General features: G+C 41.8%; 1 protein-coding gene across 1 annotated transcript in view; it reads left to right on the forward strand.

The window, feature by feature from the left end:
- Ptpn9 (protein tyrosine phosphatase non-receptor type 9) overlaps positions 1-19392 on the forward strand; it is an 84785-nt gene extending 65393 nt beyond the window's left edge. Inside the window, exons 8-13 of the mRNA XM_036192695.1 lie at positions 1545-1638; positions 6200-6266; positions 14399-14477; positions 15615-15765; positions 17533-17740; positions 18642-19392. Coding sequence (XP_036048588.1) covers positions 1545-1638; positions 6200-6266; positions 14399-14477; positions 15615-15765; positions 17533-17740; positions 18642-18856 — 814 coding nt within the window. The 3' untranslated portion in view covers positions 18857-19392. The remainder of the gene's footprint in view (positions 1-1544; positions 1639-6199; positions 6267-14398; positions 14478-15614; positions 15766-17532; positions 17741-18641) is intronic.
- Positions 19393-21167: the final 1775 nt, after the last annotated feature.

A 21167-nucleotide genomic window follows, 5' to 3' on the forward strand; every position in this document is an offset into this window, starting at 1 on the left:
ACATGGTGCTTACTATATCTTGATCAGAAGGCAATAGGAAATGGTCTCAATGTCACAACTGAGGGAAAGCTTGAGCTGAAGATTTCAAGCCCACCCGCACAGTGACACACCTCCTCCAACAAGGCCACTCCTATTTCAGCAAGGCCACATCTTCTATAGTGCCACTCATTTTGGGAGCCATTGTCCTTCAAACCACCACAGATGCATAGTTCACTACTACTTAATTGGTTGAATAGGGGAATTGTCACATCAAATTATTTTTTTGTAAAAATGAAAAGTCAACCATTTATTTGCATGGGATGAGGGGAGGTCTTGCTTTGCTTTATTTTTGAATTTTATTTTTATTTATATGTGTCTCTGTGTGTGTATGTTATGTGTACAGTACCTGCAGAAATCAGAGGAGTATTAGATTCATAGGTGGTTCTAAGTGTTCTTAACTGCCAAGCTATTTTTCTAGCCCCAAGGGGGAGTTTTTAAGATGTAGGAAAGAACCAGGTATAGTGGCTTAAAATGTAATCCCAGTACTTGGAAGTCTGCAGGAGAGTTGCCAAGAGTCTGGGGCCAACCCTGGCTGTGGTGAGAGCCTATCTTAAAACAAAACAAAAACTAAACACCCTTAAAGGATCCATTGAAATGGCTCTGTGGATAAACACACTTGCTGCTAAGCCTAAGGATCTGAGTTTGATCTTTGGAACTCACTTAGTGGAAGGAGAGAACTAACTTCTGCAATTTCTGCCTCTCTGACTGCTACATGTATCTCCCCCCCCCCCCCACACACCAAGTAAATACAAATTTAAATCAAAAAGATGAAGGAAAAATATATGTGAAGAAATACAAAGTATAAAAACCTCCAGTTCCTATGATCAAAAGTGATCCTTGTTACTGTCCTGTCATTTGTCTTCATTACATGAAAGAATTCATTAGGAAGCTGAGATCACTTCCCATCTTCACCCGCAATTATTTCCTTTTTACAAGCAGCTACACCTTGTATGGATGTGGTGTATTTCTCGCCATTTCGATTACACCATTATGTGTACATATGTGCCCAACACTATAGAATCCTTTACTCTTTTGAATCAGGCTCTTGTGTAACTCTGGCTGGTCTCAAACTATGTGTGTAGTAAGTTTGACATTGAACTTCTGATCCTCCTGGCTCTACCACCTGAGTGCTGGGCTAACCCAGGGACTGGGGATCCACACCAATGTTTTGTACATGGTAAGCAAGTGCTATTCCAACTGAGCTACATTCCCAGACCTCCAACAGTATAGGATGTTATTACATATGGATGGTCTTGGTAAGTTTTTAATCAATAATGTATCTAAATAATCTTTTCAGAGCCAAATAGTACATAGCAGAAAGCAGTGAGGGTGGCGGATATGAAAGCACTTTTTACTGAGCCGTACAGCCCTGTCTTTTCATTTCTTTTTAGAGAAGGAGTCTTGTGTAGTCTTGGTTGTCTTAAAGTTCTCCATGTAGCTAAGAATGGCCTGGAACTCCTGACCCTCACACTTCTCCTTATGTTGACTTGCCTCTTATTCGTCAGGTCTCCAGGAAACCTCGAGAAGAACCGATATGGAGATGTGCCCTGCCTGGATCAAACCAGAGTGAAGCTGACAAAGCGCAGTGGCCACACTCAGGTAGGGAGATAGATGCGTGTTTTCTCAGCACCCTAGGAAATTTAGCCTCTTCCAAGGTGAAACTTAGTACTGGCTGCAGGTGGGTGAAATGAAGATGAGTTTTGGTTCTGATTTTGTATTAATTGTGGCTAGAGATAGTCCTTAAATGTCCATGTTACCATACTGAAGAGAATAAATGAATTTTTTTGTGAATGTTGACAGTATGGTACTTCTTCCTCCCTTCCTTCCTTCCTTTCCTTCCTTCTTTCTTTCCTTCCTTCCTCCCTTCCCTTTCCTTCCTTCCTCCCTTCCCTTTCCTTCTTTCCTTCCTTCCTTTTCTTCCTTCCCTCCTTCCCTTCCTCCCTTCTTTCCTTCCTTCCTTCCTTCCTTCCTTCCTTCCTTCCTTCCCTTCCCTTCCTTCTTTCCTTCCTTCCTCTCTCCCTCCATTCCTTCCTTTTCTTTCCTTTCTTTCCTTCTCCTTCCTTCCTTCCTTCCTTCCTTCCTTCCTTCCTTCCTTCCTTCCTTCCTTCCTTAAGGCAGGATCTTATTATATAGTCCTGCCTGTCCTGGAACTCATATAGACCACACTGTCCTTTAACTCACAGCGATTGGCCTGTCCCTGCCTCCAGTGTGCTGGCATTAAAGTCTTAGGCCATCACCCGAGGGTGGTGGCACATACCTTTAATAGCAGCACATTAGAGGCAGAGACAGAGGCAGGCATATAGAGATCTGTGAGTTCTAGAACAGCCCAGGCTATGTAGAGAGATCCTGTTTTAAAAGAAAAAAATAAGGTGTTGGGGATTTAGCTCAGTGGTAGAGTGCTTGCCTAGCAAGCGCAAGGCCCTGGGTTCAATCCTCAGCTCCACATACAAAAAAAAAAAAAAGAAAAAAAGAAAAAAAGAAAAAGGAGGTGTAATGCCTTCATGCCATGCTGTTATTTATAGTTTGTGTACGGGTACATAGGTGACAGTGCCTATGAGGAAGTCAGAGGACAACTTTTGGGAGTGGGTTCTCTGGGTCAGATTCCTCCTCAGGCTTTGTGACCAGCGTAGTTACCTGATGTGCTAGCTTGACAGCCCAATTATAGTTTTTTAAAAGTTTTTGTTTCTTTTGAGTCAGCGTTTTACCATGTAGCTTTTGCTGCCTGGAACTGCTTTGTAGACCAGGCTGGTCTTGAGTATGCAGAGGTCTGTCTGTCTGTCTCTGCCTCTGCCTTTTCAGTGTGCTGGGATTAAAGGCATGTACCACCATGTGTGGCTAAGTCTTTTTTCTTTAATACTTATTTAGTTATGTATGTGTATGGACATGAAAGTCAAGGGATAACTTTCAGGACTTACTTCTCTCCAACCAGGTGGATTCTGGGCATCAAAGTCAGGTGATCATATTTGGTGTCAAGGGCCTTTAGCTGCTGAGCCATCTTGCTAACCTCTTTTTTCTATCTGACCATTTTTTTCTGTTAACCTCTAATTGTAAATATATAACATTGGTGGTGTACTTGGAAGGCTGAGGAGGGAGGATGGTAAGTTCTATACTAGTTTGAACTAAAGAAAGAGTTTGTAGCCAACGTGGGCTATATAGCAAGACCCTCTCAGATAAAGTGTAGAGTAAAATCAACCAAACCTTGGGCTGGTTAGATGGCTCAGTGGGTCAAAGCATTGTTCCCAAACCTCCCTTTGATGCCCAGAATCACATGGTAGAAGGAGAAAAATGACTTCTCTCCGAGTTGTGGTTTAACCTTCATATATGTGCTATGGCACCCAAGTTCGTGCATGTGTGTGCACATGTACACACAAACAATAAATAAATGTGAGGAAAAAAACTTAATCAAGCAAACAACTCCCCCCTCCCTCACAAATTAGCATTGATTATAGTTTCTCTTTCAAAGTAATGGAAATTAAGAACATTTATTTAACATGGCTCACATTATACAGGCTTGATATTTTAGCCCTTAGTGTGCTTGAGGATAACTTTGAGAATAAGTAGATCCTGGCTCCCGGCTTTCCTGGCCCTTCCCTTTAGGCATTTGTAGTCCTGCTCAGGATTCATGCACAGTTTGTTTTCTTTCACCTTCCCTGACAGTTGGCTAAGCTGCTTGATCACAGTACTGCTGAAACTGCCCTCATGCATTGTCTTCATGAGTGGAGAGTAATGATTGAGTCTCCTGAGTCCAAAATACCTGTTTTTATCTGTTGACTGCTCTGTCACCAGTATCTAGAACAGTGCTTCACAGGTTTTAAGAAATATTTGTGAGTGAATCCCAATGTACCAGGAGATTATTCTAGTCATGATAAATCTGAGGACCAATGCCTGGTGTGTATTTTTTTTTTAAGATTTATTTATTTTTTAATGTATATAGTATTCTGCCTGCATGTCTGCCTGCAGGCCAGAAGAGGGTGCCAGATATCATTACAAGTGGTTGTGAGCCACCAAGTCATTGCTGGGAATTGAACTCAGGACCTCTGGAAGAGCAGTTGGTGCCCTTAACCACTGAGCCATCTCTCCAGCCCAGGAATATATTTTTGAAAGGGTATATTCACAGATATGAGTAAATCCCAGTGTAATAGGAGATGATTCTAATTATCCTGTAGTTAATCTGAAGATCATCACCTGACATCACCACTTGACTTTGCTACAAACAATGCCAGCAGCTGTTTTCATAGTAAATAGAAATTTATGACCCTGCCCTTGAGTTTTCTTTTTTGAAGTAAGATGTTGTTATATAGCCAGGCTGGCCTACTGTCTTAGTCTCTAGAATATTGGTTCAGCGATATCTACCACAACACCAGCTTTGATTTTTTTACTTACTTATTTGTTTATTGACAGGGCTTTTGTAGGCCAGACTGCCCTCAAATTTATGATATAGTCCAAGATGACCTTGAAATCTGATCTTCCTGCCCCAGATCCCAAGGACTAGGATTACATGTGTACACCAGGGTATGCTGTTTTTCTGTTTGTTTTATGATGCTGAGGACTGAACCTAGGGCTTCGTGCCTGCTAGGAAGCACTCTAACCCTGAATTATAGCTGCAGCCTAGACTTTGTTTTTGAAAATTATGTCTTTTTTTTTTTTTTTTTTTTTTTTTACGTTTTAGGGGTATAATAGTTTGTTCTTCTGTTGCTATGATAAATATTGACTTAAAAGAACTTGAAGAGCAAAGATTTTATTTGGCGTATGCTTCCATGTTACAATCCATCATCAGGGGAAGCCAAGGCAAGGAACTGGAGGCAGGAACTGAAGAGAGACCATGGAGGAATGTGCCTTACTGGCTTGTTCCCTATGACTTTCTCAGCTTGCTTTCTTATGAGAGTTTAATCATTTTAACGTCTTTCTTTTTGGGTCTTTGTTCTATTTTGAGGTGTTTTGGTTTTTATTATAAATTTTCATATAAAGAGAGGATCTCACTGTGAAGCTCTGTTGGCTTAGAACTTACCTGTAGTCAGAAGGTTTTCTGTGTCCCGCCTGGTCCTGCAGCTGCTCAGATACGAGTAACCACTCATTTGGTTTACGTTAATTACAACTGTTCAGCCATTAGCTCAGGCTTATTATTGACTAGCTCTTACATTTAATTTAATTCATAATTCTTATCTGTGTTTAGCCACATGGGTTGGTACCTTTTTTCAGTTCTGCCTTGTCATCTTGCTTCCTATGTATCTGGCTAACAACTCCTGACTCTACCCTTCCTCTTCCCAGAATTCTCCTTATCAGCTTGCCCCACTTATACTTTCTGCCTGGCTACTGGCCAATCAGCATTTTCTTAAACCAGTGCACAAAAGCATTATCCTGCCAGTGGGGGTGGTGCGCACCTTTAATCTCAGCACTTGGGAGGCAGAGGCAGGTGGATCTCTGTTTGAGGCCAGCCTGGGCTACAGAGCAACATCCAGGACAGGCTCCAAAGCTACAGAGAAACACTGTCTCAAAAAAGCAAAAAAAAAAAAAAAAAAAAAAAAAAAACCCAAAAAACCAAAAACACAAAACAACAACAACAAAAAACCCAAATAACAAAAAACAAAACCAAACCAAAGCAAAAACAAAACAAAACTAAACGAAAGCAAAAAACCAAAAACCATTATTATCCCACAGCACTCACCATTGTAGACAAGGGGTAGCCTTTGACCTTCAAGTGATGCTCCAGCCTCTGCCTCTTGAGTGCTGGGATTACAGGCATGGTACTATGTAGGACTTACTTTTTGTCTATGATTTGATGAAAGGGCTTCTATGATAATCTGTATGTCTGCTCTATCTATTGATCAATCTGTCTGTCTATCTATCTATCTATCTATCTATCTATCTATCTATCTATCTATCCATCCATCCTAATACATTTGCTGGAGTGAAGCCAGTAGCCCACAGAAGCACCCATCTACTCACTACACTCTGATTCCTCTTTACTCCATTTCATTACCAATAAAGGTAATTCACGATTTTAACCCCCAAGGCTAAATTGGCCCTGTTACTGTTCACTTTCTACTTGACAGGAAGAGACAATCCACATCTTGAATTGAACTTATCCAGCACATACATTATTTTGTGATCCAAATGGTGTGTTCATGCCCTTGCAATAATGTTTCTCTTTTATTATTAGACAGATTACATCAATGCCAGTTTCATGGATGGCTACAAGCAGAAGAATGCTTATATTGGTACACAAGGTAAGCTGTTTTAGCATTATGTGTTGATTTTGTGCCTCCTGCATATGGTTCCTCATTTCAGGCGATTTTTAAAAAAAATTTATTTAATTATATGTGTATGAGTGTTTGCTGTACATGTAAGTCTGTAGACCATGTGTATGCCTGGTGTATGCAGAGACCAGAAGAGGGTATCAGATCTCCTAGACCTGGATCTGGAATTACAGATGGTTGTAAGCTGCCATATGGGTGCTGGGAATCAAACCTGGGTCCTTGGAGGAAGGCAGCAAGTGTTCTTCACTACTGAGCTCTCCTTCCAGCCCCCATGTCCAGCTTTTATATAGATGCTAAAATCTAAAACCTAGTCCTCAGTATTGAGCAGCAAACGTTCTTAGCTGTTGAGCTATTCTTTCCAGCCTCCGATGACTTCTTTTCTTTTCTTCTCTTCTCTTCTCTTCTCTTCTCTTCTCTTCTCTTCTCTTCTCTTCTCTCTCTCTCTCTCTCTCTCTCTCTCTGTGTGTTTTGTTGTTGTTTTTGGTGTTTCACTGTGTATCCCTAGCTGTCCTGGAACTTGTTCTGTAGATGAGGCTGGCCTTGAACTCAGATATCTAACTGCTTCTACCTACTGGGATTAAAGGTGTGTGTTACCACACCCAACTCAGATGGCATCATTTTTAAAGGAAATGTGTTGTGACCACTAATATCCTGGTCTTTCATAAAATTCGGTAGTTGAAGAGAACAGATAAGTTTGGAGTTTGAGTTCCAGACGTGCATGGAAACTCACAACAAAGAGAAATAATAGAGATTTAAATCTATAATGTTATTGCTTGCCAGCACGTTTTAGGATTGTGTTTTAGTATAGTAATCAAAGAGTGTAGGGTATCAGAACTCAGTAGTTTGCACTCACATATACACATCATGCACACACACAATAAAAATCTGATCCAGGCTGTTGATGTAATTTAGTGATACAGCACATGCCTAGAAGGTTTGAATTTCATCTCTACCATCTCAAGAAAATAGTAATAATGATCTAAAGAAATGTGAATCTAGGGCTGGAGAGGGCTCAGAGGTTAAGAGCACTGTCTGCTCTTCCAGAGGTCCTGAGTTCAATTCCCAGCAACCACATGGTAGCTCACAACCATCTGTAATGAGATCTGGCGCCCTCTTCTGTATTCATTAAAAAAAAAAAAAGAAAAAAAAAAAAAAAGAAATGTGAATCTAGGTATAAATAACAAATCAATCAAATCCAGATTGTTTAGCACAGTACAAGAAAACATGCTCAGTGTAGGTAGGCATGTTGGTATGTACATGACTGTAATATCATGACTCAGAGAATCTCAAGTTCAAAGCCTGCCTGTTCTGTATAGTTAATTGGAGGTAAGCCTGGGTTACAAAGAGAGACCCTATGTTGAAAAGAAAAAAGAGTAACTTGCTCAAAGTCTTTAAAGCTAATGTCATGAAAAAAGGAAGAGAACTGTTCTGGATTGCCAAAGAAAGAAAGAAAGAATGTGGGGTTTATGATGTGTCCCTCTATAGGGAGAAAGTGGCATTGAGGACAAATTACTGGGACAGTTGTAGACTTCCTATCAGTTAAGGTTATATCTGTGTTCCATTGGGTGGTACTGTAATGATATATAAAGAGAACGAACAAATAAATGGATATGCATGTGCATATATATGTACACAAACACATAAACACACACACACACAAACACATAAACACACGTGTGTGCGTGTGGTAGGAGCAAGGTCTCATCTACCTTAGGCTCTTTCATACTTACTTTGTAGCTAAGGATGACTGAACTCCTGATCCTTGTGCTTCTACCTTCCAATTTCTGGGATTACATTCATGAACTACCATATATGACTCTAGTGGCCTGGTTCTTATATACACATATATGCATACTAGTAATAGTTCTAATAGGTCAGCTGTTAAGAATATGTATTATATCTTAGTTATATAATCTCTGGTTATTAAAGTAAATGTGTGAAGTTTTGTTTGTTTGTTTTTAATTTGTGTGTGTGTGTGTGTGTGTGTGTCCGTGTCCGTGTGTGTTTAGTTTAGTTAAGCAAACTGAGGCCCAATTCATTAGCTGACCTTGAAAATAAAGGTAGTAGCAGAACCAGAATTGGAATCAATAGTTCAGTAGTTCTTACAAGCCATCTCAGTGGAGTGGTTCCTCTCTGTCAAGGAAAACCGCTAACTTTGCATCTGTAGACATCCCCTTGTGTATGTGTGGTATGTGGACACTTATGGGTATGTTTATTTTTGTGTGGGGGCAGATCTAGAGGAGGATGTCAGGTGACCTGCTCTATCTTCCTCCATCTTGTTCCTTTGAGACAGGATCTCTCACTGAACTTGGAGCTCGGCTGGTGGACATTAAGCTCTAGAGAGCCTTCCTTTCCCTCCCAGTGCTGGGGTTATAAGCATGTACATCCATGCCTGTCTTTTTGTTGTTGTTGTTTTTGGTTTTTGGTTTCGAGACAGGGTTTCTCTGTGTAGCTTTGCGCCTTTCCTGGAACTCACTTGGTAGCCCAGGCTGGCCTTGAACTCAAAGAGATCCACCTGGCTCTGCCTCCCGAGTGCTGGGATTAAATGCGTGTGCCACCACCTCTGGCCAATGCCTGTCTTTTTTATGTGAGTTCCTGCAATTTGATTTGAAGTTTTCATGCTTGTGTGGCAAGAACTTTTACCCAATGAGCCATTTCCCCAGCCCTTCTTTGTCTTTTGCAGTCAGGGTTTACTGTGAAGCCCCTGTTGGTTTGGAACTTGCTGAATGTGGTGTTACACATCTGTGAGTCTAGCAGAGGCATGGGCTGTAGAGATGGTGGGTACTAGGAATCAGCTCAGTCCCTCAAACAATAAGCACATTACCAACTAAGCAGTTGCTAACTCCTTGGCATTTTTGTTGTTGTTTGTTTTGAGATAGTGCTCAGCCTGGCCTATAACTCACAGTGATCCTCCTGCCCCAATCTCCCAAGCCCTAATTACAATCTCCTCCTGGAAATTATAGGCACGAGCCACCATACCCAGCTTCACTAACATCCTTTACTTTGATTTTGTGGTTGTAAAAGGGGTCTATGTAACCTAGGCTGGCCTGGCATTCCCTATATAGTTGATAATGACTTTGATTTCCTGATGTTGCTGCCTCCTCCTTTCACGTACTGGGATTACAGGCAGGTCCAGCTTGAACTAACATTTTGTAATATTAGAATTTCTTCTATGCAGGGCTCTTGAGATGGTTTAGTAGTTAAGAGCACTGGCTGCTCTTCCAGATTCCCTGCAACCACATGGTGGCTCACTACCATCTAAAATAGGATCTGGTGCCCTCTTCTGGCATGCATGTGTACATGCAGACAGAGCCCTCATACATAAAAAAATAAATTTTTAAAAAAGACAAAACAAAAAGAGCCTATATGCACTAAATTAGAGCATACTCAACATTCACATACCCAATAAATACAGTTATAAAAGCTGTACAGTTTTATGCCATATTGTGGTGGCACACACCTTTAATTCTAGCACTCAGGAGGCAGAGGCAGGTGAATCTCTGTTCGAGGCCAGCCTTGGCTGCAGAGTGAGTTCCAGTATAGCCAGAGCTGTTACACAGAGAAACCCTATCTTGGGGGAGGGGGGCTATTTTAAATTTTATTTTACGTGTATGGTTGTATGCTTAATAGGTATTTCTGTATGACATTTGCATGTCTGGTGCCAGTGGAAGCCAGATAAGGTATTGGACCCATGAAACGGTAGTTACAGATGGTTGTGAACTGCATGGTTGTGCTGGGAGTGAAGCCCGGGTCCTACGGAAGATCAGCTAGCACTTCTAACTACTGAGCTATCTTTCCAGTCTCAAGAATTGTAGGTTTTGTCATGGAAAGGTACATAAAAAAAGATTTACTATTGCAGGGGCCAGGGGTGGGATGGGGTGAGGAAGGCTTATTTTGTTAACTGTTTTATTTGCCTGTATCTATATGTTTTCATAGAAAAAGTCTTGGAGATGCTGCAAAATGTTAACATTATCACTTGATCTAGGAGTTAATGAGTTTTATCTTCATTTTCTAAATATATCACAGCAGATATGCATTACTATAATATGAACATGAAGAAGGCAATAAAAGAAGACGCTTCTTTGCAGCTCTAAACTCCAGTCTTATGCAAAGGCTACTAGTACCTCTTACATATATTAGATCCCCACCCCCCCCCCCCCAGTCTGGTGATCAAACCCAGGGCCTTATATCGGACAAGCAAGCATTCTACCACTGACCCACATGCACTCTCATGTACTTTATTTTTTATATTCCGACCATTAGCAATGGTTGATACTAGCTGGAGCTAGGGGCAGTAGAATCATAAGTTCATGACTGGCCTGTGCCACACAGTGAGACTTTGTCACCAAAGACCCCTAAACCCAAAACTATTATTAGAAATGTGACAGCTTAGCAGTCAGAATATCTGATAAAACAGATCAAAAATCCAAGGTAGGTAGGTAGAGAGACTTAACTTCCTCAAAGGCACAAGAGAAAGCTTTAAAAGAAAAAGGTAAGTTCCTCAAATTAGGATCTCTCTTTATACTTTTGCATCTGGCAATTGAACCCAGATCTCTGGGCATGCTAAGTAAGCATAAACTCTACCACTAAGCTATACTGCCTCCTCTCTGTCCTGATCATTCAAAATGATCCTTCTTCTTTTGATTATATAAGTGTATTTTGCCTGAATTTATGTCTGTGTACCACATACATGCCTTGTCTACAGAAGTCAGAAAAGGGCATCGATCCTCTGGAATTGGAGCAGTTGTGAGTCACTGTGTGGGTGCCAGGAACCAAAGCTGGGTCCTCTGAAGGAACAGATAGTGCTCTTAACCACTGAGCTACCTCTCTAGCTCTGAAATAATACCCTTTTATCCATCTCTGTCTGTCTTTCTGCCTGTCTGCCTGCCTATGTATGTATGTATGTATGTATGTATGTATGTATGTATGTATCTGCCTGCCTATGTATGTATGTATGTATGTATGTATGTATGTATGTATCTGCCTGCGTATGTATATATGTATGTATGTATGTGCCTGCCTGCCTATGTATGTATGTATGTATCTGCCTGCCTGCGTATGTATGTATGTATGTATGTATGTATGTATGTATGTATGTATGTATGTATCTGCCTGCCGGCCTTTGTTGAGATAGAGTCTGGCTCTGTAGAATAGGCTGGCACTCTTACCACTTCTTTCCTCTGTTTTTGTCTTTAAAGACTTATTTTATTCTTGTTTTACATGTATGAGTTTTGTTTTGTTTTGCTTTTTTTTTTTCTCGAGACAGGGTTTCTCTGTGTAGCTTTGCGCCTTTCCTGGAACTGGCTTTGGAGACCAGGCTGGCCTCGAACTCACAGAGATCCACCTGGCTCTGCCTCCCGAGTGCTGGGATTAAAGGTGTGCACCACCACCGCCTGGCCCTTGTTTTATTTTTTTGATTATTGAGACAGGGTTGCTCCATGTACTTTTGGTGCCTGTCCTGGGTCTCACTCTGTGGACCCGCCTGCCTCTGCCTCAGGAGTGCTGGGTAAAAGTTGTGCTCCACCACTGCCCCTATGTATGAGTGTTTTGCCTGCATGTATGTAAATGCATGCATGCTATGACCATGGATTCCAGAAGACAGCATCAGGTCCCCTACAACTGGAGGGACGGATGGTGGTGAGCCACCATGTGGGTACTATTGTCAAGCATTTGTTACCCCAGCACTAGGGAGGCAGAGATAGGAGGATCCCAATGAGAGAACCTGTCTCAAGACAACAATACCACTAAATCCAAAACATTGTGGACAGCAGTAGATTGAATGAGCACATACGAGTGGCTGTTTGAACTCATGTACACTCTTCCAGTCTTTCACACACAAAATGTTACTGCTTACAAAAAGATTTTCGCAGAAATAGTGGAACCAGTGGTCTTCCCATTCCAGATTATCCTTGATACTACCCTGCTTCTCTGGAAATGGAGAGGAGACACTGGGAAGTCCGAAAAGTCATCTTGAGAAGTTGTTGAAGATTGCTTATTGTTGTGCAGGTTCTAATTAGAAAAGGACAATTTTACAATGGCATTTGTCCTTCACACCCTATCTACTGAGATGGGATGTTCTTAAATGTCAGATGTCAAATGCTATAATTTAAATGGTTAAAGTATTTAGGACCAGCCATGTCATCCAGAGTTTAGGGAAGAGGAAGTCCCTTGAGTATCCTGGTCAAAAAGAACCCGGAAAAAGATTCAGCACTTAAAAATAGATAGAGGGGCTGGAGAGATGGTTCAGCATTTGCTGCGCTCCCAGAGGACCAGAGTTCAGTTCCCAATAACTATATGGGGAGGTTCTTAACTGCCTGTAACTCTGGGTCTAGGGATTCTGACGCTCTCTTCTGACCTCTGTAGGTACCCACATAGATTTGGAATGAACTCCTACAGAGAAGCACACACATACACATAAATAAAAATGTAATAAATCTTAAAAAATTGATAAAATGGAATGGTATTATAGGTGAGGGAGACAGTACAAAGGAATAGACTCAGAGATATAGTGCTATATTATGATGAAGCTATTTTTTAGTATTAAACTGTAAGGGGAAAGAGACAGTCCGAAAAAATACATTAGAATGGTATTAGTAACTTAGAAAAAATGATAAAGTCCTCATGTCTGTGAAACTTAGTATAAGGAGCAGGGGAGACACCAGGCATTAAAAGATAAAAGCAAAACATTCCAGGAGCAAAAAATTACCAGAATTCACTTGAAACCTTCTGGAAATGGTTACATGAATTTTGAAGATTGGGTCCCAGTCGGAGGGATTTGAGACAATGGTTTAGTAGTTAATATGTTATGAGGCCGAAACAGATGGTACAATGACAGTCACCATAGGTGTGCTTGCTGAAGCTCTGTGGGTCTTTAACACTGCTTCCCGCATGGAGCTCATTCAGACATCTTTATAACATGAACATTCTATTTCCTTTTATTTTTCATGAATTTTCATTTTATTTATCTTTAAAATTTTATTTTTATGCCAGGTGGTTGATAGTGCTTGCCTTTAATCAAAGCACTCAGGAGGCAGAGGCAAGCAGATCTCTGTGAGTTCGAGGCCAGCCTGGGCTACCAAGTGAGTTCCAGGAAAGGCGCAAAACTACACAGAGAAACCCTGTCTCGAAAAACTAAAATATATATATATATATATATATTTTATGTGTATACGTATTTTGCCTGTTTGTATGTCTAGCACCACATGCATGCAGTGCCCACAGAGACTAGAAGAGGGCATCAGATCCTCCTGAACTAGTATTACAAATGCTTTTAGCTGCCCTGTGGGTGCTTGGAATTCTCAACCTAGTTCTTTGCAAGATCAAAAAGTGGTCTTTTTTTTTAAATTACATTTATTTATTTTTATTTTATGTGTATTGGTGTTTTGCCTGCATGTATGTTTGTGTGAGGGTGTCAGATCTTGGAGTTATAGACAGTTGTAAACTGCCATGTGGTACTGGGAATTGAACCCAGGTCCTTTGGCAGAACAGCATGTGCTCTTAACCACTGTACCATCTCTCCAGCCCCCCCCCCCCCAAAGTGGTCTTAACCACTGGTCTCTGCAGCCCTGATTTATTTTATTTTGAATCATGTATATGCATGTTTGTATATGGGTATGTGCATGTGAGTGCAAGTTCCTGTGGATGCCAGAAGAGGGTGTTGGATCCCTTGGAGGTGGAGTTCCAGACTATGAGATACCTCATATAGGTGCTGGGAACTGAATTTAGGTCCTCTGCAAAAGCAGTATGAGTTTTCAATTGCTGAGCCACCTCTCCAGCCCTATCATTCTGTGTTTCTAATACTCACTCATATAGACATGTTATGGTTGGTTTGAAGATCTTTGAATAAGCAGAGATAAGAACAGGGAATCTGTTATGGCTCATATGAATACTGTAACTGCAGCACTTGGAAGGTAGAGGCCTGAGGAACAGGAGTTCAGGGTCATGCTGGAGTTCAGTCAGTCTGAGTCTATGAGAGACCCTATCAGAAAAACAGTAACAACAGAAGAAAGAAAAGCTCACATCTGTGCTTTGGAGTTTCTATTTGGAAGAAAGACTGGTGAGTTTATGAAGAGCCTGTTCTTTGTCTTATCCTTTCATTCCAGGCCCTTTGGAGAATACCTATCGTGACTTCTGGCTCATGGTTTGGGAGCAAAAAGTTTTGGTGATTGTAATGACTACCCGGTGAGTTAGTCTTTTTTTCCCCATAGACTCCCTGCCTCTACCCTGACCATATGCTGACTAGGAAAGCCATGCCATCTCTAGTTAACATGCTGGGGCACGGTAGAGAAAGGACTAGCCTTGAGATACTTAATCCTAGTTCTAGGGACCCAGTGCTAATTAAAGCCTGGCTCCTGGCCGAATTCCCTAACGGAAGTGCTACAAAGCAGAAACAGCTCACCTTTAAGTTGGCTCTTGTCTCAAGAGGAAAGATGTCTTCCTGGCTGCTGAATTACCAGTTCGCTTTGCTTTTCATATCCTGCTTTCCTTGACTGCTTTCTTCTTCATATCTCTACCTGTAAGGGGACAGAGAAAAGAGAGTTGAAATATGAGGCAGGAAGTTCTGAATGAAGGGTTGTTTTTGAAATTTGGCAGTCCTGCCAAATTTAAGGAGTTTCATTTTTATTAGTTTCATAATTAATTATAACCTATTTCAGATGAGGAAGAATGAAAAGATGATGGCTGGACAGTAGTGTTGTATGCAGGACTTGGGAGGTGTAGGCAGGCGAATCTCTGCATTTAAGGCCAGCCTGGTCTACAGAGTGAGTTCCAGGATAGCCAGGGCTGCATAGAGAAACCCTGTCTCAAATATCGAAAGGAAGGTAGGAAGGAAGACAAAATGTTTGCTCAGTTTCCTTCCTCAGGGCACTGTTAACTGTCATCTGTAGTTAAGAGAAGTACCACCTCATAGTATTCTGAGGCCATGGAGAAATGATGAGATGAAGTCTATGGATCTCTTAGTCATGTTCATGAGTTGTCTTTCCCTGTCCTGTCTCAGCCCAGCGCCCTTAGTGGAGAAGAAACTGAGCAGTAGCTTAGGTCTGGTCCTCACTATGTTTCTGCTGCTGTATTCATCTCAGTTAAGTGAGAAGATATAGTCAATGCACCATGCATGTCTGCCAATTGGACATGTGTAGGAACTTTAGCTGTTTTAACATCTGCTTAGAGTGGGGAGTTTCCCTTCTTTTTTTGCTGAGTATCAGTAGTAGACTTCGGGAACAGTGTGGATGACATTGCTGCCCAGGAGCTCAGCAGTTTGTGGTGGGAAGAAGCTCATTACTGGTGAAGAGTGAAGGCTTACTTTGCTCTGTTTGTCTTCAGCTTTGAGGAAGGTGGCAGGAGAAAATGTGGCCAGTATTGGCCTTTAGAAAAAGACTCTCGGATCCGATTTGGCTTCCTCACGGTGACTAATCTAGGAGTGGAGAACATGAACCATTATAAGAAAACGACTCTAGAAATTCACAACACAGAGGTAAATGAAGCTTTCAATTTTCTCAGTTTTTTTAAACTAGGGAAGCTCCTTTAAAGAGATTCTCGTTGAGCGTGGTGATGCATACTTTTAATCTTACCACTCAGCAAGAAAAGGCAGGTGGATATCTGTGAGTTCAACGTTAGCCTGGCCTATGTAGGAGTTGCAGGCCATCCAGGACTACATATTGAGTTCCTGTCTCAACAAAACAAAAACAGAAAAAGAAAATTTCTAGAGAGAATGGGCAGGATTTTATGGAGCTTATAAACTGCTTTTGTTTTTTCTGTAAACAAATTAAAGATACTCAACTAAGAAGCCAGTTATGTGGTGCTTGCCTTTAATCCCAGCACTTCAGAGACAGAGGCAGGTATATCTCTATGAGTTCAAGGCCAGCCTGATCTACATAGTAAGCTCCAAGCCAATGCTACATAGACACACACACACACACACACACACACACACACACACACCTTCCAAAAATAGATATTCAACTCAGAACTTATAGTCATTTTCTCAATATAAGAGTGGCATTAATGAGAAATAAAACTTTCACTATTGGGAATCTGGATCTTAAGCCATGCTTATTATCCTATCATGTAGGAGGCTGAGCCAAGATTACAAGTTTGAAAACAACCTGGTCTACATAATATGGATCTTGTCTCAGAATACTATAATAAGGGGCTAGCGAGATGATGTTTAGCTGTTCGAGTCCTTGCTACTCTATCATGAGGTGAAGAGTTCAGATTATGGCATCCATGCATCATCTGGGAGTCCCATGCATGCTTGTAAACAACTCTGACGGAGGTAGAGGCAGGAGGATTCCTGGGCTCTCTGGCTTATAGGCTACCTGTGGCTACATGAACTCCAGTTTCAGAGAGAGACTCAAAGGAAGCGACAGAAGGTGTTAGAGGACACCCGATGTCTTCCTCCTGCTTGCATGTGTACATATGCACACACGAACATACACCCATACACATAGATGTAAATGCATACACAACTGGAGTAAGTCAATAAGTAGATAGATATGTTACTGTTGTATTTTGAGTCAATGTCTCTCACTGTAGCCTTGGCTGGCCTGGAGCTCACTATATAGATAGACCAGGCTGGGCTCAAAGTCATAGAAATCTGTCTGCCTGCCTCTGCCTACTGCATTCTGGGATTTAGAGGTGTGTTCCACCATGCCTAGCATTTTTTTTTTTTTTTTGATATTACAATTTAATTACAACATTTCTCCCTTTCCTTTCTTCTCTCTATAAACCTTCCCTGTTCTTCAAATGCATAGCTTTCCCACTAATTGTTATTGCATGCATATACATCTTCGTGTATGTGTTATTGCATGCATATACATATATATATATATTTGTATACTTATTATATTCCTAAATATAACCTGTTGAGTCCATATAACTACTTGTATTATGTTTGCAGAACTGACTATTTGGTACTGGACAACTAGTTGGTATGCACTATCCTGGGGAAGACCACTTCTCTGGCTAAAAAAACCAAAACCTTTTTTAAACTACAAAAACAAACAAGAAATATGGGTCCTACAATATAGTGATCTGTCTTCCCAAAACATTTCGCCCTTCCTCCAGGTTTGAGGTAAAGAAGCAATTGTGATGAGAGCAGAAGACAGGAGCCTTTGTGGTCCAAATGCTAAGGTGTTAAGAACCTGCAAAAACCTAGGGTAGTCAGAGGAGGTGGAAATGACGGCATTAACTTTTGCTTCTTCTTGTTCTTTTTTTTTTTTTTTTTTTTTTTTAATGTAAGGAGCGGCAGAAACGCCAGGTGACCCACTTCCAGTTCCTAAGCTGGCCAGACTATGGTGTCCCTTCCTCAGCAGCTTCTCTCATTGACTTTCTGAGAGTGGTCAGGAAGCAGCAGAACCTGGCTGTCGGCAGCCTGGGAGCACGGTCCAAAGGGCAGTGCCCTGAGCCTCCCATTGTGGTTCATTGCAGTGCAGGCATCGGCAGGACAGGTACTGTGCCTCTTACACTGGCGGCGGTGGGCTGGAGAAGAGGAGGAACTCACTCAATCCCTTGGTGGCAAACTGCTAGGATAATCACTCTTTAATGTCCATTTGTATTCTTTATGCTGGGGATACTCCTTGTCAAAATATATAATTAACAAACCAAGGTCTTGGAATTGTTTTATGCATTCCATCATCATGGTCTTCTTTCTGACCTTGTCAACTCTGTCAGCACCATGATTGTGAACCCCAGAGAGATTAGCTGCCCTCTTCTCCCTGTGCTGCTGGTCTTGTCTTTCCCTCCCCTCTCTCTTCCTTTCCTTTTTGTTCTTGGGGTTTTTGTTGTTGTTGTTGTTGTTTTGTTTTTAATTTGTTTGTTTGTTTGTTTGGTTTTGTTGAGACTAGTCTTACTATGAAGTTCGATCTGACCTGGAATTCACAGCGATCCTTTTGTCTTAACCTCCCAGATCACGGGATTATAAGCTGTACCATTTTATGTGGCGTCTATGTTCTTCATTATGGACCTGACTAATAGCTTTGGCTTAGTGGGATCTGTGCTGTATGCGCTGCTGGCTTTAGAGCGCAGAGGTCCCTTTGGGAGGAAAATCAGGACAGATTTGTGGTGGGCCTATAGAGAGTACTAGCTCTGGAAAGTGGCTGTGGAAGTACTGTTGCTCTGATGCTATTGAAGCCGGAAGTGTCTCTGCATTACCTACCTACTTCCTTGTCTTGTTACCCCATGTATGTATTTCTCTGGCCTTTAGCACAGCCCGCTATCCTTTGAGGTCTAAGTCCTCTTGCTATCAGACCCTTTGCCTTTGAATTCCTCCATCCAGTCTTGCAAGGTGATTTAGTAAAAGGAAGAATATGAAGGAGGCACACTCATGTGACTATTTCCTTTCTTCTTCAGGTACCTTCTGCTCATTGGACATCTGCCTGGCACAGCTGGAGGAGCTTGGCACCCTCAATGTGTTCCAGACAGTGTCACGCATGAGGACACAGAGGGCCTTCAGCATCCAGACCCCTGAGCAGTACTACTTTTGCTACAAGGCCATTCTAGAGTTTGCAGAGAAGGAAGGCATGGTTCCCTCTGCTCACAGCCTGTTGGCCATGGAGGGCCAATAACTGTTCCACGAGTTTCTACCTGCTGGCCAGCCTTCCTTAAACTACCCTGGACACCGCTGAGCCTATAGGTTGCCATCAGTTATGCTGAAGCCATGGATCAACCTCTTTCTTGTGTCTCCCAGCGCACATGTGCACGCAAGGCAGCCTTTCCCTTTGGCTAGATAAATGTGGTGAAATTGCCACTAGAAAGGGCCAGCAGCAATGTGTTCTTAATTCCTAGCACCTGCTATTGAACTGTGCCTTATTAAAACCAAATTGTGGCTGTTGAGTTTTGCCAGGGTCCCTGAGGTAAGTGGGGAAGGAACCCCCATCTCCCAATGCCATTCTTCTTCTGGAAGTCTCCTCCTTCCCTTTGCTAGGATTTGACAGGGAGGTTTGGTGAGCATTCACCTTCCTGCCCAGAGAGCTTGACCAAGTTACATATTCTAGAGAATGTCCCGAGTGCCAAGCACGTTTATACATAGGGCGTGTATTCCAGTCTTTTCTGTCATTCTGTGTGTGTGCGCGTGTACTTAACGTGTATGGATCCATATGTGTGTGTGTATATAATATATACTGTATGTGATAATATGGTCGTATTCTATAAATACATATACACACAGATACTCTTTGTAGAAGTTCCTGGGACTCCATGTTGCAGTTGAGTATCCCTTGCTTCTTGGACCCTGATGATTAGTTTGGACTAGCTGGGGTGGGATCTTGCTCATGTTGTCAGACAGCAGTGGGAGAAGACAACACATACTTTTCCCAGGCCACACGCCCTCTTCCTTACTGGTACCTTCCCCCTGGACTCTATGCTGTGGGAATCAAAAATACTGACTTATGGTGACACTGGTTCAGTTTCGCATGGGTTGTCCTTCATCCAACAAATTCTGTTTACTTTGCTGATTTGGGGAACAGACCTCCACTGTGATTCCAGACTCTGTCTTATTACCCCAGCATTCGGGGGTCCAAGGCTAGAGATGAATTTACAGAGCTGCCAGAGCCAAAACTAATCGGTACGAAATCTTAAAAGAAAGGAGAATCCTGGAGCGAATGAGAGGAACCTACTATGAAATTCCCCTCCTGGGAAGACAAACTGGGGCCCTTTTTCTTTTGTTGGAGACCCCTTTCTTTATGAAACTCTCCCTTGTTTACTGAGATGCCCAGCTCTCCCTAGCCTGCTAGCCTGCCAGGTCCTAGACCTCAAACTGGATGGGTTCTATGTTCTTATAAAGCATACTTCCCTTGGCTGGATGAGGTAGTTCCTGCAATTGCTGTTTCCTTGCCCATCCAACTTGTTCCTTTGTTTTCCCAGTCTGATTCTCCAGGAATGGAATCAAGAGTTCTCAACACTCAGTGTTCCTACAAAACCCCATTGAACCCCAAAACCTTTCCCTACTCCAGATGATGAGGTTGGCAGCTGGTCAGACCCAATAATTTTATACTGTAATAAGATCTTTGAATGTGTATATTCTTATTTTTTACAATCATTTCATTTTTGTATTTAACATCAATGGACTGAGTCAGATTCAGTAAATAATTGTAATGTTCATATTCAATATCTTATAGTGATACAGTTTTGTATTTACATATAAATATACCAACATGATTAAACCCTTTTAGCTTCATCAATTTAGCAGTCTGTGGTTGGGAAGGTGAGGAGGGAGTCCAGGAGCTGGTTCTGGACAGATGGGGTGGCAAGGAGGGATCCAAGCTTCAAATGAGACTGAGTTCTGCGAGGCACCTGCCATGTCTGTGGCTAGGTCTTGGCTTTGGACACTGCATCCTTGTTGTATGGTCATCTTAGTGCTGAGGGCTTTGTCTTGTACGTTAGTTCACTGAAATGTCACAATTCTAGTGAACAGCCTCTGTCCTTCCTACACATCCTTCTTCCATTTCTCCAGTGTTGGGATTACAGACATGTGCTACCTCATCAAGTGTCTTTCACCTAGTTATAAATGAGAAACGTGTATAATGACATAATAATATAATGTATAAATGAGAAAGGTGAGGTCCAGAGGAATACAATGATTTGGTTTAAAACAGTAACCCAAACTGTCTCTTGACATCAGATCTGGAATGGTGCTTGTCTTTAGAGACTGTTAGGATTTTTTGTTGTTATTCTGCTCCTCTTAGAATAATTGGTTTGAAAACTCTAGGACAGTACATGGTTTTGTTTTGTTTGTGTGTTTGGTTTGTTTGTTTGAGACAGGATCTTACCACATAGGCTGTTTTTGAACTCAGGCCAGTTCTCCTACCTCAGTCACCCAAGGGCTGGGATTATAAGGCATATACTGACTGCCTCACCCAGCTTAGGTAAATTGACCTT

Source organism: Onychomys torridus, chromosome 7, assembly GCF_903995425.1.
Source record: "Onychomys torridus chromosome 7, mOncTor1.1, whole genome shotgun sequence".
NCBI lineage: Eukaryota > Metazoa > Chordata > Mammalia > Rodentia > Cricetidae > Onychomys > Onychomys torridus.